This window comes from Aotus nancymaae, unplaced genomic scaffold (assembly GCF_030222135.1).
Source record: "Aotus nancymaae isolate 86718 unplaced genomic scaffold, 86718_ANA_hifiasm-v0.15.2.pri h1tg000014l, whole genome shotgun sequence".
Taxonomy (NCBI): Eukaryota; Metazoa; Chordata; class Mammalia; order Primates; family Aotidae; genus Aotus; species Aotus nancymaae.
In genome coordinates, this window is record NW_026988425.1 from 67986237 (window position 1) to 68002420 (window position 16184).

The 16184-nt window shown below is 37.0% G+C and overlaps 1 protein-coding gene across 2 annotated transcripts in view; it reads left to right on the forward strand.

The window, feature by feature from the left end:
* The window catches only part of POLK (DNA polymerase kappa), a 124812-nt gene extending 108988 nt beyond the window's left edge, over nt 1-15824 (forward strand). For both annotated transcript variants that reach the window (XM_012462142.3, XM_064376058.1), the window contains 4 exons: nt 2818-2989; nt 5119-6069; nt 6651-6693; nt 6838-15824. In XM_012462142.3, the coding sequence (XP_012317565.2) occupies nt 2818-2989; nt 5119-6069; nt 6651-6693; nt 6838-6922 (1251 nt within the window). In that variant the 3' untranslated portion in view covers nt 6923-15824. The remainder of the gene's footprint in view (nt 1-2817; nt 2990-5118; nt 6070-6650; nt 6694-6837) is intronic.
* The last annotated feature ends 360 nt before the right edge of the window (nt 15825-16184 follow it).

Consider the following 16184-nt stretch of genomic DNA (forward strand, 5'->3'; position numbering starts at 1 on the left):
GAACTATGTTGCATTTAGCTGTCATGTGTCTCCAGTTTTCTGGTCTGTGATAGTTTCTTAGTCTTTCTTTCTTTTTCATGACCTTGACAGTCTTGGGTAGTACTATACAGGTATTCTGCAGAATGTCCCCCAATCTTGGTTTTTTGTCTGATGATTTTCTCATGATTAGATCAAGGTTATGGATTTTTAGAATACCACAAAGAGAAAGTGCCCTTTTCATAACATCCTATCATGGGATATATAATAGCCACATGACATCGTGGATGATATTAACCTTCAGTACTTGGTTAGTGTTTGCTAAGCTTCTCCACTGTGAAGTTAGTGTTTTTCCCTTTCGAAGTAAGTTAGTAAATCTAATCTACCCTCTGATGAGAGAGAACAGGAATTAACTTCCTTCTCCAGGGGATACTAAAATATACATAATATAAAATTTGCCATTTTAACCATTTTTAAGTGTATGGTTCATATTGTTGTATAACCATCACCACCACCCATCTCTAGAATTGTTTCATTGTCTCCACTGAAACCCTGCACTCGTAAAACACTTAACTGTAGGCGGAGGATGGCAGATCACCTGAGGTTGGGAGTTCAAGACCAGCCTGACCAACATAGAGAAACCCTGTCTCTACTAAAAACACAAAATTAGCCAGGTGTGGTGGCGCCTGCCTGTAATCCCAGCTACTCAGGAAGCTGAGGCAGGAGAATCGCTTGAACTCAGGAGGCAGAGGTTGTGGTGAGCCAAGATTGCCCCATTGCACTCCAGCCTGGGCAACAAAGAGTGAAACTTCGTTTCAAAACAAAACAACAAAACAAAAACAAACTTAAATATAAAGGGAATTCTTATATGTAAATTGTTTGGCATAGTATCTGACAATATAGAAGGCACACAATAAGTATGAGCTATTCTTAAGTCCTTTTTAATGAGACATTTTGAGAAAGATTTTTTTTTTCCTTCCTTTGTATGAATCAACCTCCAAAAGAGATTCAGTAAAAATGCAAGTGACCTGCCGGGTGTGGTGGCTCACGTCTGTAATCCCAGCACTTTGAGAGGCTGAGGCAGGCAGATCATGAGGTCAACAGATTGAGACCATCCTGGTCAACATGGTGAAACCCCATCTCTACTAAAAAATAGAAAAATTAGCTGGGTGTGATGGTGCACACCTGTAGTCCCAGCCACTCAGGAGGCTGAGGCAGGAGAATCGCTTCAACCTGGGAGGTGGAGATTATAGTGAGCTGAGATCGCGCCACTGCACTGCAGACTGGCAACAGAGTGAGACTCTGTCAAATGAATGAATGAATGAATGAATGTGATCATTTAACCTTGCCCTTAACGTAAATGTCTTTTATAAAAATTTGTTAGGGGGCCAGGCATGTTGCCTCATACCTGTAATCCCAGCACTTTGGGAGGCTGAGGTGGGTGGATCACAAGAGCTCGAGAGTTCGAGACCAGACTGGCCAACATGGTGAAACCCCGTATCTACTAAAAATACAAAAAATTAGAACAAACAACAACAACAAAACAACACCACACACACACAAAAATAAATAAATAAATAAATAAATAAATAAATAAAATTATTGCATTTTTACAGTATAATAAAAAAAATCTGTGAGAGGGTGTAGTGGGGAGCACCTGGTCAAGGCCAGGGCCTGGTCCTGGGCTTCTGTAGAGTGACGTCAGCCTCCCTGACTGGCTTGCTGCGATCCAGGATCTGGATTTGCCTCTCACCAGAATCCCCACTCATCTTCCACTTTGCTGAAGTGCATGGGTCAGCTTGGTGCTGATGTGCGTGGTGGTGTGTGCAGGGTGTGCACCTGTAATCCCGGCTACTTGGGAGGCTGAAGCAGGAGAACTGCTTGAACCTGGGAGGCAGAGGTTGCAGTGAGCCGAGATCACTCCACTGGACTCCAACCTGGGCGACACAGTGAGACTCTGTCTAACATAAAAAATAAACAAAAAAAATTCATTTGGGAAGGGGAATAATAATTACTGGTTAAAATGGGATTTTAAATCAAGCATAGTGGCTCATGCCTGTAATCCCAGCACATTGGGAAGCTGAGGCAGGAGGATTGCTTAACCCAGGAGTTCAAGACCAGCCTGGACAACATAGTGAAATCACATCTCTACAAAAAGTTTTTAAAAATTAGCTGGGCATAGTGGCATGAGCGTGTACCCCTAGCTACTTGGGAGGCTGAGGCAGGAGGATAGCATGAGCCTGGGAGATTGAAGCTGCAGTGTGCCATGATCATGCCACTGTACTCCAGCCTGGGCAATAGAGTGAGACTGCCATCTGAAAACTAAAATGGGATTTCAGCTTATGTTTGGAAAGGGGAGTAAAAATTGTTGGCTAAAATGGTATTGTAATTATTCTTTATAATAGTTTTTATCACCATGTTTTATAAATAATGGGTTATACTTCATATTCTTGTGTCTGTAAACCTTTCTGAATTTTTCTAACATGACTTTTTTCTAGAAGTTAGGACATCATATAGAATAATGTATTCTGGTGGGTGTAGTAGCTCATGACTATAATCCCAACACTTTGGGAGGCCAGGATCACTGGAGGCCAGGAATTTGAGACTAGCCTAGGTAACATAGTGAGATTCTGTCTCTACAAAAAATTAAAAAATTAGCCGGGTATGGTGGCATGCACTTGTAATCTTAGCTATCAGGAGGCTGAGGCAAGAGTATCACTTGAGCCCAGAAGTTGAAGGCTGTAGTGAGCTACAGCTGTGCCAGCACACTCCAGCATGGACAACAGAGAGAGACCATGTCTCAAAAATAAATAAATAAATAACATATTGTATATGTTATAGGGTAGAACGGTTACCATTAAGTTGAAGAATGTGAATTTTGAAGTAAAAACTCGTGCATCTACAGTTTCATCTGTTGTTTCCACTGCAGAAGAAATATTTGCCATTGCTAAGGAGTTGCTAAAAACAGAAATTGATGCTGATTTTCCACATCCCTTAAGATTAAGACTTATGGGTATGACTTTTTATTTTTATTTTTGTTTTTCCTTAAATCTGCTAGATTTTCCCAAATAACCAACTATGGGAATACAGGTGGCCCCCAGCTTAACAGTGGTTCAACTTACTGATTTTTCAACTTTGCAATGGTGGGAAAGCTGTATGTTTTCAGTACACTCTCAACTTACAATGTGGTTATGTCTGATTAACCCATCATAAATTGAAAGTATTCTAAGTTGACTTACTATGTTTTCAATTTACAATGGGTTTATCTGGATACAATCCTATTTTAAGTCAAAGAGCACCTGTATTCTCACTTTCATTTTATTTCTTAAACCTGTTTAGGAAGTTTTTCCTTTGCTGCTGCCATTTATCTTAATTATTAGATCCTGATTTGTGAAGCCATGATCATTAGTTTAATTCCAGTAAGAGCCAATTAAAGTTGTTCTTTTCCTTATTAATGAAATTCTTGAGTCCAGGTATGTTTCAAAATTCAAAACTTTTCAGATTTTAGAAAGCAAATTCAGTGCATGTATATTATGTGATACTTCTTTGTGGATCTAGGGCAACACTGCCTGTTTAAACACATTAATATTTCTGTAGCAAAACAAAATATTCAGAGACTGTAAAGATTCTAGTCTCTCATTAATTTAGTCATTAGTTATCACTTGTTTACAGTTTTCAGAATTTTTTGGATTTGGGAATTACAGATAAAGGATTGTGACAAATGAAATCACATCTCCAGCCATTGCATGGTAAAAACTAATAAGCCATGTTTCCAAAATGAACTGGGTCGAAGTATGTATATGGATCAGCACTCCAAATGCCCACTTTACTAGTAGGAGTGGGTCACTAGCCATACTTTCATATAAGAAATATATAGCACACACTTAACTGAATAAAGTGTTAATTCAAAGAGCCGGGCTGGGCCCAGTGGCTCACGCCTGTAATCCCAGCACTTTGGGAGGCCAAGGTGGGTGGATTGCCTGAGGTCAGGAGTTCGAGACCAGCCTGGCCAACATAGTGAAACCCCGTCTCTACTAAAAATAGAAAAAAATTAGCTGGGTGTGGTGGTGGGCACCGTGATCCCAGCTACTCGGGAGGCTGAGGCAGGAGAATTTCTTGAACCCATGAGGCAGAGGTTGCAGTGAGCCAAGATCACGCTATTGCACTCCAACCTGGGCCACAAGAGTGAAACTCCTTCTCAAAAAAAAAAAAAAAAAAAAAAGCCAAAGAGCAGATATCTATAGAAGCTTAATTCATACTTGCCAAAACTTGGAAGCAAGCAAGATGTCCTTTAGTAGGTGAATGGATAAATAAACTGTGGTACCTGCAGACAGTGGAATAATATTCAGCACATAAATGAATTATCAAGTCATGAAAAGACATGAATGAAACTTAACTGCCTGTTGTTAAGTAAAAGAAGCCAATCTGAAAAAGCTAAATACTGTATGATTCCAACTATATGAGATTCTGTAAAAGGCATATATAAATACAGTAAAAAATAATTGATTGTCAGGAGTTAGGAGGGAAGGAAGGGGATTAATAGGCAAAACACAGGAATTTTAGGGCAATGAAATGATTCTGTATGATTCTATAATGATACATGTCATTATAAACTTATCCAGGCACACAGAATGTACAACAAGGGTAAACCCTATGTAGGCTATGGACTTTGACTGTCAATGTTGTGGTAATGTAGGTTTGTAGATTGTAACAAATGTACCATTCTGGTACCACATGTTGATAGTTGGGGTGGAAGGGTGTACATGTGTAGGGGAAGGGGATCTATGGGAACTCATTGTACCTTTTGCTTAATTTTTCTGTGAATTTAAAATTTATTGGGAAAAAAAAAAAGGTAGAGAGTCTGTATAGTTGACTCCAGTTAGTTGCACAGTATTTAATGGTATTATGTGTCATATATGAATTAAAGCATCATCCTGCTAACTCCAAATAGTTAATATTTAATGGTATTCTTTTATAAAGGAAAGTAAATTTTCACTCATAATACCAGCTTTGAAATGTTACTTATTGTTTCTCTCTAGCCAACTTTTTGTATATGTCATAGCACGAGACAAAATGTTTTTATGCATTGTGAGTGAATTGGCTTTGTTGAATTTGAATTTGATTGTGATTGATTTAATTTAGGTGTTCGGATATCTAGTTTTCCCAGTGAAGAAGACAGGAAACACCAACAAAGGAGCATTATTGGCTTTTTACAGGCTGGAAACCAAACCCCATCAGCCAATGGGTGTATACTAGAGAAAACTAACAAAGATAAGTTTGCAAAACCTCTAGAAGTGTCTCATAAGAAGAGTTTCTTTGATAAAAAACGATCAGAAAGGAAATGGAGCCACCAAGATACATTTAAGTGTGAAACCATGAATGAACAAAGTTTACAGACATCACAACTATTCCCAGTTTTAAAGAAGATGAATGAGAATTTGGAAATACTAGAGAATTCAGATAACTGTCAGATATTTACCTGTCCTGTTTGCTTTAGGGCACAAGGATACATCAGTCTGGAAGCCTTTAATAAACATGTAGATGCATGTCTTGATGGACCTTCAATCAGTGAAAACTCTAAAATGTTCTCATGTTCACATGTTTCTGCAACCAAAGTTAATAAGAAAGAAAATGTTTCTTCTTCACTTTACGAGAAGCAAGATGATGAAACCCATCCAAAAAATAAAGAAATATCTTCAGTAGATTGTGTAGATTTAGTAGCTACTATAGATAACTCATCTAAAGCAGAAAGCATAGATGCTTTAAGTAATAAGCATAGCAAGGAAGAATGTTCTAGTCTCCCAAGCAAGTCTTTTAATATTGAACACTGTAATCAGAATTCTTGTACTGTTTCATTGGAAAATGAAGATGTTGGATTATTAAGTAGACAAGAATCCTGCCAGCCTTATTTATGTAAAGTGGTAACAGGCCAAGCTCTAGTTTGTCCTGTTTGTAACGTAGAACAAAAGACTTCAGATCTAACCCTGTTCAATGTGCACGTGGATGTTTGCTTAAATAAAAGTGTTATCCAAGAACTAAGAAGGGATAAAGTTAACCCAGTTAATCAACCCAAAGAAAGCTCCAGAAGTACTGGTGAGTATGTAGTCATTTTAAACTACATGGTTTTCTAGGAATAAGTTTTATTAAAATTAATGAGATTGTTGTTAAATCTGAAACACACACTATTAAAATGGGTAGTTTGTGTATGCTGCTATTTAGGAAAATGTTAGTTACCTTGCCATAGTTTAGAATTAACTCAAGCCTATAGATTGTGAATCTTGGGAAAACTTTGGTTTGATCTTGATTTAGTACAGAATGAACTCAAAGGTTTAAAGAGTCGAGTGATCTAATCAAAAAAGAAATTCCTTCAGAGAACATCTGTGAAGGCACAGTAGTAAATTAACTATAATTGCATAACAAGAAAGCCTCTTCAACTTGTTTTTTGGTAATGTTGAGTCTACCCAAATTTCACCAATAAAATTAAGTGTAATGCTAATAAAACTAGTAAATTACAAAGAAATTATAGTTTTTGGTGTGTTTACATGTGAACTATATAGTACCAAGGAAGTTATTATCTTTAATCAATTAGTTTTAACTTTTTAAATTTTTATACAACTTTTAAATTATTTCATTTTATTCATTATGGAATTTCTTGACTTTTCTTTCCTCTAAAGGTAGCTCAAGTGGAGTACCGAAGACTGTAACAAGAACAAAAAGGTATGGCTAATTTGAGCTTTAATAAAGCTGGCTACAATATGAAAATTCAATTATTTTATAAATTATTAAGTAATCAATATTAAAAATTAATTATTTTCCAGAATCTCTTCCTGCATTTTAATTGTATATTCCTTTTCATTCTAGGCCAGGATTGATGACAAAGTACTCAACATCAAAGAAAATAAAACCAAACAATCCCAAACAGACCCTTGATACATTTTTTAAGTAAACATTGAACATTTGATCATTAATTTTTAATTGAAACTTGTTATTTTATAATCAATGAATTTGTTCTTCCTGATTTTAAGTTTGCAGATTTATTTAGTGAAGGCAAGTGCAATAATCCTTCCTCAGATGACGTTTGCTTTTCTAAGAATTTGGAATATATACTAATTCTTTATATCTTTTTTAACCATGAGAATTTACTTCTGTTATACATCAATTGGAAATTAATCCTGTTAAGAGATAATTTTTAAAAAGGAAATTAGGAATTAGATCAGAAGGTGATTTTTAAAATTATTTTTATACTGATTATAGAAACAGATTTGTAAGGGCTCTCAAAGATTCATGCAAACCTATATTATCCTAAGGATTTTTTAGCACTTAACTACTTAGTTGGCATTGATCCTAGTATCTTTAGATACCTCATGAGCATTCATAATTAAAATTTATCTTAAGTTCTATGAAGAGTATTAACATAACTAGCATAAGTGGTTTTCTTCAGGAAAATAATATCATAGTATTATCTTTGTTAAAATGGTTTTTGCTTAAAATATAATTTTTAATTTGGCTTTTCTTATTTAAAATTCTGTTATGAATAAACACTTGAATCACTTTTTAAAATATCTAGTCCAAGATGATTCAAAGTAGTTTTATTTTAATACAGGACTTTTAAATGGCAGTATTTCATTTCTTGTCAGTTATGTTGGTACTTTCTACAAATCTATAAAGAAGAATGAATTGTATAGTCATTTTATTGTAGTCTTCAAGAGAAAATGTATAATTCAAAAGATTAATGTATATTAAGACACATTAAGTATCTTAGTTACATTACTATCAACATTTTTATTAATAGTTCTGAAAGAAGACAGCTTAATAGTAGTTAGCTTAAGTAGTTTCTCAACATACTTTTGTGCTATCGATGAATTCTTCTCAAAAAATAATTATTTAGGCTGGGCACTGTGGCTCACATCTGTAATCCCAGCACTTTGGGAGGGGAAGGCGGGCAGATAACTTGACAGGTCAGGAGTTCCAGACCAGCCTGGCCAACATGGTAAGACCCTGTGTCTACTAAAAATATTAAAAAAACAAAAAAAATTTAGCCAGGCTTGGTGGCACCTGCCTGTAATCCCAGCTATTCAGATGGCTGCGGCCGGAGAACCATTTGAACCTAGGAGATCCAGGCTGCAGTTAGCCAAGATCTTGCCACTGCACTCTAGCCTGGATGACAGAGTAAGACTCTGTCTCAAAAATAATAATAATAATAGTTATTATTTAATTGCAACATGAAGTTGGAAGCCATTTTCTGTTACTTCTTTAAGGAACTAAATCTTCTGTTCTCTTATATTTTTGTTTTCTCTCCCCTTGCTTTTCATGTTTTAGTTTATTATCTAAATATATATTTATATTTATATATATTTTATATATTATAATATTTTAGGAATAGCTTAAGAACACGCAGACTTTGGCAAAGTGGTAACTTGACTTTTGATTACTAGATTGTTTAAAGTAAGCTTAATGCCTATTAGCATGCCAATTCAATCCCGTGACTGATGTTATTATACACTATGACAAATACAAAGTTGTAGTGTTATGGTTCTTGATCATGTGATTTACTTACGGAAATTCTGTACCAATTTAAGTTCAGTGAACACTGATTTAATATACTGAAAGGTAAATAGTACCATATTCAGTTCTTTTCTGTCTTGCCTTAAGTTTATTTTTATTATTTTCAGTATTAGAATAAATGCTAAATTATTTTCATTTAAGGATTTATTTAGTTGAATGTCATCATTTAGTAATATTTAATAACCATTTGAAATAAAATTTAGAACTTTAATTGATGTGAGATGCTTTTCTTACTTTTCTACTCTTCCTCCCTCTTACACCTTCACTTTTGCTTTCTCTGCCCAGAATTTTCATCACATTCTTTACTACCTATTTTGTCTAATATATCCAATCCATTTTCTTTTTATTATAATTTTGATTTGGGGCATTTGAAGAAAATAACAGCAAAACTACAAGGACCAGTAATAAGCATGCATAATCTTACCTACTTGGTGAACCTAATATAAACCTAATCATAAAGAACTACCCTATTTGCAATATATAACTAGTATCCGGAATATATAAATGATTCCTATGAATCAGTAAGAAAAAGACAGTCAATAGAAATTTGGACAAAAGACTTTATATGGCATTTCAAGTGAAAGGAAATCCAAATGACCAAGAAACATGAAAATATTCCCAGCCATATTAATATTTGGGAAGTAAAAAATAAAACTACAAGGAGGTATCGTTACATCCTTACCATATTTACAAAAATGAAATGATCTAATGATACTAAGTTTTGGTGATGATGTCAACTCTTACATTGAAAACAATCACTGTGGAAAAGTTTGTCCTTTAATAAATTTAAGGATACGGCCAGGCACAGTGGCTCACGCCTGTAATCCTAACACTCTGGGAGGCCGAGGCGGATGGGTCACCTGAGGTCGGGAGTTCAAGACCAGCCTGACCAACATGGTGAAACCCTGTCTTTTGAAAAAAAATTAAAAATAAATAAATAAATAAATTTAAAGATAAACATGCCCAAAGCCCAGCAATTGCACTCTGAGGTATACATCTTTGCAGGTTATCTTTCATTACAGTTATTTTTTTTCCTTGCTAGGACCCTAACTAATACAATGCCTTGGGAAAACCACTGAACACGTACCCTGGGAAGCATGTACAAGAAAGTTCTTCCCAGTCAGGAAGATGCCCAAAAATTTTTTTTCTTAATGTTCATAGTAGCACTGCAATAGTCAAAAGTTGGAAATGAAGCAAATATTCAGCAATGGTAGAATGGTTAGATTCTACTGTGGCATTTATATTAAAACAATAAAATTCTGCACAGCAGTGAAAATGAAGGAAATAGCTAATCACAACATAGATGAGTATCACAGACATATTGTGGAGCAAAAGAAGCAAATTAAAGAAGGATGCCATCAACATAATTCCACTTGTATAAAGTTTAAAACAGTAAAAACTGAACAACTACATTGTTTTAAGGGTATATATTTATGTATATGAGATAAAACTATAAAGAAAACCAAGTGTTTTGCTGTCCTCAGAACCAGAATAATGATTTCCTCTGTGGAGAGGCAAGGTAATTTGATTGGGGAGTGGCACCTGGTGATTCTGGGATGCTGGCAGTGTTCCATTTCTTGTCTTGGGTGGTGAGTGCATGGATGTTTACTTTTAAAATACTCTTTATACATATATATTTTACATATTCTTGTTCATATATGACCTTTATCATTATAAAAATAAAAAAGGGCAAAAACTGCTTTCATTAAGATGATATTTTCCTCCATCTCTGCAGGCTAGCTAGTTTCAATCGAGAAAAAAAGTACATGTCTCTCTTCTAGTACATTGCTGAACACAGCAAGAAAGAACCATCCCATGCCAAATTTTTAGTTTTTCTCCTAACATTTCCCCTAATGCTACAGCCTCAATCAGCATTTGGTCTACTTTCCAAAGACAGCTGTTGACAGTTTGACCAAATGTTTTGTTACCACTTGTGATGGTTAATATGAGTGTCAACTTGATTGGATTAAAGGATGCAGAAGATTGTTCCTGGGTGTCTGTGAGGGTGTTGCCAAAGGAGATTAACATTTGAGTCAGTGGGGTCAAGAGGCAGATCCACCCTCCATCTAGTTTGGCATCATGTAATCAGCTGCCAGCACAGCTAGGATAAAAGCATGCCAAAGAACGTGGAAGGACTATACTGGCTAAATCTTCTGGCCTCCATCTTTCTCCTGTGCTGGATGTTTTCTGCCCTTGAACATCAGACTCCATGTTCTTCTTCAGCTTTTGGACTCTTGGACTAACACCAGTGATTTGCCAGGGACTATCAGGGCTTTGAAGCCTGCACTGTTGGCTCTCCTGGTTTTGAGGTTTTGGGATTTAGACTGGCTTCCTGGCTCCTCAGGTTACAGACAGCCTAGTGTGGGACTTCACCTTGTAATTGTGTGAGTCAGTTGTCCTAAGAAAGTCACCCTCATATTTATATCTATCCTATTAGTTCTGTCCCTCTAGAGGACCCTAATATACCACCAAACAAGTCACCAGTTTTCCAGCCTGTGATATTTGTGTCCCCACTCCCTAAAGTCTTCTCTCCAACCCTAAGGCAATTCGTTATATTAGGTTTTGTTATTTGCAGTACCCTATTTATGTATCAGTTCAGTCACAAGCTTCCTGGTGCCTCTTCCTCATTGAGTCACATGGGAACATGCTTAATTCTCCCAGAAATGTGTGACAATGTGTGCAAAATGTTGTCAACCAGAGAAGCTCAACGAATCCTTGGTGTCTAAGGTTTTACTGGTAGTCACATAGACCTGCATCACCCATGTGACTGACCTTACCTATTCAGTCTCAAGACCCCCAAAAATGTAATAATACCTAATGGCCCAGGGCTTCAGCCATTCAAAAACAAGACATTCACCATGAGTCATACTGTTAGCATAAACTATCTCATCAAACTAACAAAATGCAGCCCAAGGCCTCAGGAATACTAGAACATTATTATCAAACTGGAAATTCCAAGGGCTCAGGTCATTTCCCAGAAGCTAGTCAAGGGCCAGTACCACTGTGTGTGCGGACGCAGGTCACACTGAGTGCTGGATCAGGTGTTATGTAATATGCTGAGGCAGTCACCTCAGTGAAAAAATGTAAAGACTGAATTGAATTTTAAGCTAATATGAAATCAGAGAATGTTGTAATAAATAAATGCCTTAAGAGTTTAAAAAAAAAAAAAAAAAGACACCTCTCATTGAAAAGTGCAGGGCTTGAGTAACCTGACGCTGCTGGCTTAACCCTTTACTGCACACTTAAAAAATGTTAATTTATTAGAATTATATTCAAATAAAATGTAAAAAAGATCTCTTAGAGTAACTTTGGCCTGCCTCACTTGACTAATGCAGAGACACTTCAAATTCGTAACATGTTTAAGGGATCTCAAGGAGGATGGGCTATGCGTTTGGAATATATGCTTATTAGAGTATAAAACAACAAATGGCATAGGCCTAATAATTGTTTGCATGTGTATAAGCCTCTCTTTAATGTAATTCAAACATCTCTTTTTTAATATCAGTCTTTACATTGTCTCTGAAATATAGAGCTATACACCTTTCCTCAATCTTATGTGATAGTAGGAAAAGTAGCATTATAAGAAGTATTTATAAATTTAATTCACTCCACCAGAGTGCTTTATTTTAAAGTTAGTATGGGAATTGTGGTATCCATGAGGTCAGTGTCCCCACTGAAGAAGTGGCCTTCTAGAGTAAGAAGTTTCAGCATCAACAAGGGTAATAGAAGCCATATAACAGAATTTAAGAGGGAACTTCGTGCTAAGAAAATGTAGACAGTGGTTATAGGCATTTATGTAAGAAGGCTGTAAGTGAAAGGCAAGAGAGATGTGGCAATTAATAGGAGACACTTTTTCTGCCCTCATTAAAAACTATTTCTTTACTACTCCTTACCTTTTAACTCATCCTCCTTATATCCACTGCTACCTCTGCCAACCCTGTATCTGTTATTGAATTCTGTCTACTCTTGTAGGACCTCTTGAAAATACCTATTTCTGTCCATTTCTCTTGTCAAGGCCTTATCAGTTGTCTAAACTCTGACCTTCCAACTGATTTGTCAGTTTTCCCTGCTCTAAACCATCTTAGGCATTTTTTACAGATTAGCTATAAGCAACATGGGGGTGCTATTATGCTATTCCCATAATAGCACTCTCATGTCAAAAAAAAAGAAGCAATTTTCAAAAGCTCTCAAGTCTCTCCAAGATTAGCAGTGGAATGGGTAGGAAAAAGGAGTGATTTTTAGTGTATGATTATCTCTGAGGTGTATATATACTCCCACCACGGCAGATTTCAAGTTACGTGATGTCAACGAGTTCACAAAATTCCTGAAACTTTAACAGCTCTTGCAAGCAAGTACAAGCTAGCTCCTATATATCACTGACCATGATACACTCTAAACACTGGCTTGGCAATCAGGGTTTCCTGAACAGACCAAGCTATTTCTCCTTTCTGGCGTCTGTGCTCCACTGCTCCCTCTGCCCAGAATATGCTTCCTGAATGCCCCTTTTCTCTCTCCCACCTACACAATCACTCATCTTTCAACTCAACTCAAGGACCGCTTTCAGAAAAGGGTTCCTTGCCCTCTGGAAAAACTGATGAGTCACTATTTTGTGCTCCTGTTTCTCTACAAAGACCCTGAAACATTCTTTGCATGGTTCCTGATGTTGGTTTCTCCCTACCAGATTGTAGGCCCCAAGAGTTCCTGGGATACCTTTCACTTATCTCTGAATTCCAAGTATGAAGTGTATGGCCTGGCACACAGTAAATATTGAGAGTCATTTGTTTACACACAAATGAATAAATAGTATGTGTCCAAGGGTGTTTACTATTATTGTTCTTCTCTGGGAAGACAGAATGGTGGCTAAGTGGCTGCACTCAAACTGGGTCCTAAGGAGTAGACATTTCAGAAAGAGACAATTGCATTTCTTTCCCTTTATTAAATAATGCCTAGCTTTATACATGTTTTATTATTATACTGTGTCCTTTTGGAGTGGCTTGGAAGTATCTGGAAGAAGGCTTAAAATATGACTATTAACCTGGGGCTAAAAAAAAAACTTTTTTGAAAAAAAAATACTATTTTCTTGAGGAAATATTCCATTAAAAAAATCATACTTGGTGTAGCTGGTGCTGAACTATTGTTTTTAGAGAAAAGGTCTTGCTGTCATCCAGGCTGGAATGCAGTCATGATCATAACTCACTGCAGCCTGGAACTCTTGGGCTCACACGATCCTCTCATCTCAGCCTCCCGAGTAGCTGGGACTACAGGCTGTTGCCACGATGCCTAGCTAATTTTTTTGTATTTTTTTGTTGAGATAGGATCTTGCTATGTGGCCTAGATTGTTCTTGAACTTCTGGCTTCAAGCAATCCTCCTTCCTCAGCCTCCCAAAGCTTTGAGATTACAGGCATGAGCCACCACGCCTGGCCCTGGTACTGAATTTTCTTTGAAGTAATGTTCCATTTTGAAAAGCAGCAATATATTTGAACACACTTTGTTTTGGTAGGATTTTAGTAAACTTCATATTGGTGATGTTTATTTCCCTGGAGCAAAAACTGTTCTTTCATTGTATAATTAAGGACTAATCGCTTTTGCTTTGTAATACATAGCTGAATTAACTCAAGAAAAACTCAAATGACATTATGGTGAGTATTGGAAACATGATTCCATTTATTAAGCAAACCATAATATTGAACTGTTCCCCTTACCAGTATGAGGTAATTGTGACACTCTTATTTTGTAACTGCTGCTGTCTACAGAATGCTCAGGGAGATAAAAGATAATTGAGAGACAAATGGTACTAACCCTTTTCTTCTAACTTCAGTCTCTAAAGTGTATTATGATTTCAAACTCGTTCCTGTATACACACACACACATACTACCTCTGCTAACCACATACCTGTCATTGAGTTCTGTCTACTCTTGTAGGACCTCTTGAAAACACTTCTTTCCATTTCTTTTATCAGGTTCTTAACAGTTGTCTAATATCTGGCCTTCTAACTCATAGCTTAACTTTTGCTAGTTTCTTTCCCTGCTCTAGATCATCTCGTGCATTTTTATAGACAATACTTTCCTAATATCACTCACGTTGTTGGGTGTATGTGGAGAGTGGGAGAGAGAAATTCCCTAAATTAGAGACAAAAAGGGGGGAAAAAGGTGGGTCAGTTCTGGAATCAAATCTAGTTTTCTTCTATGAAGGCTCAAAAGTTTTTTCTCTCCTAGAGTATGCTAAACTTCAAATGTGATCTCTGAAACTGTCGCAAGTGTGAGATGCACCAAGGTTTTTTGTTTTTTTGCTAGCAATTCTGGGCAGAGATCCTGGTTGTCCTTCAACATTCTACTTTTCTGTTATATTGTTAGATTTCTAGCTAGGCACATGATCACCCAGAATAGACTACTGTATTTCATCAATTCTTGATTTTATAAACCACTAAGAAATAATACCTAAGATAGGGAGTCTAATAGGTTACCACTGCATAAATATGGGACACCAAGGTTTCTACCTTAAGAGCAAGGATAAAGAAGGAAGAGGGAGCAAAGCAACTTGGCATGCTCAAACTGCCAGTGAGAATTTAAACCACAAACCAGTACACATGTAGGCTTGTAATCTGAATTCATACAAATAGTATGATCCTAAAGAGCTCAAGCGGAAAATGTAATTGAAGTATTGTCCCTAGTGACTGGCAGAAGCATATGCAAATCCTCTGGCAGAACTCAACTTCAATTCAGGCAGACAATTTAGTATCTTGATTAAAGAGATGTGATAATGTGAAAAGTGGGTGTTACAGAATTGATGACTGCAGTGTATCTCCCATCCTTCTAGCTCACACCCTCCCAGCTAGGGGTAGCCACGTGACTGAGTTTTGACTAATGGAATATAAAAGGAAGTACTGGCCAGGTGTGATGACTCATGCCTGTAATCTCAGCACTTTGGAAGCCCAAGGCGGTGGATCACCTGAGGTCAGGAGTTCGAGACCAGCCTGGCCAAGAAGGCGAAACCCTGTCTCTACTAAAATACAAAAAGTCACTGGACGTAGTGGCACATACCTGTGATCCCAGCTACTCAGGAGGCTGAGGCAAGAAAATAACTTGAACGGGGGAGGTGGAGGTTGCAGTGAGCTAAGGTTGCGCCACTGCACTCCAGCCTGGGTGACAAAGCGAAACCTTATCTCAAAAAAAAACAGAAGTACTGTGTGTGGTTGCTTCTGGGAACCTTCCTTTCTGGCAGCTGTAAAGGAAAGTTTGAGATTACGGATGGTGTTCTGTTACAATAAATAATATTTTGTCATGTTTGTTTTCTCATTGATAAGGAAACATTGTTTTGAATTTAATGCCTCTTTGCCTCTTCTTTCTATTTCTCTGTTCCATCCTGCTGCCTGGAAGCAGAAGCTGCCATTTACACCTGAGCGTACGGGTTGCACATGTGGATGGTGGAGTAGAGGGCTGCAGGGGCTGATTCCTGGGGGCTTTGTAAAACAGAAACATCCTATCAGCACTGGCCTGCACACTTTCAGACTTTCACAAGAAACAAACAAAAACTTTGTTTAAGCCGTAGTTATTTGGGTTTTCCTATTAATTATAGCTAAATCCTAGCTGATACAGGACATAAAGATTATTAAGACATGTTTGTCCTCAAAAAATGGAGAAC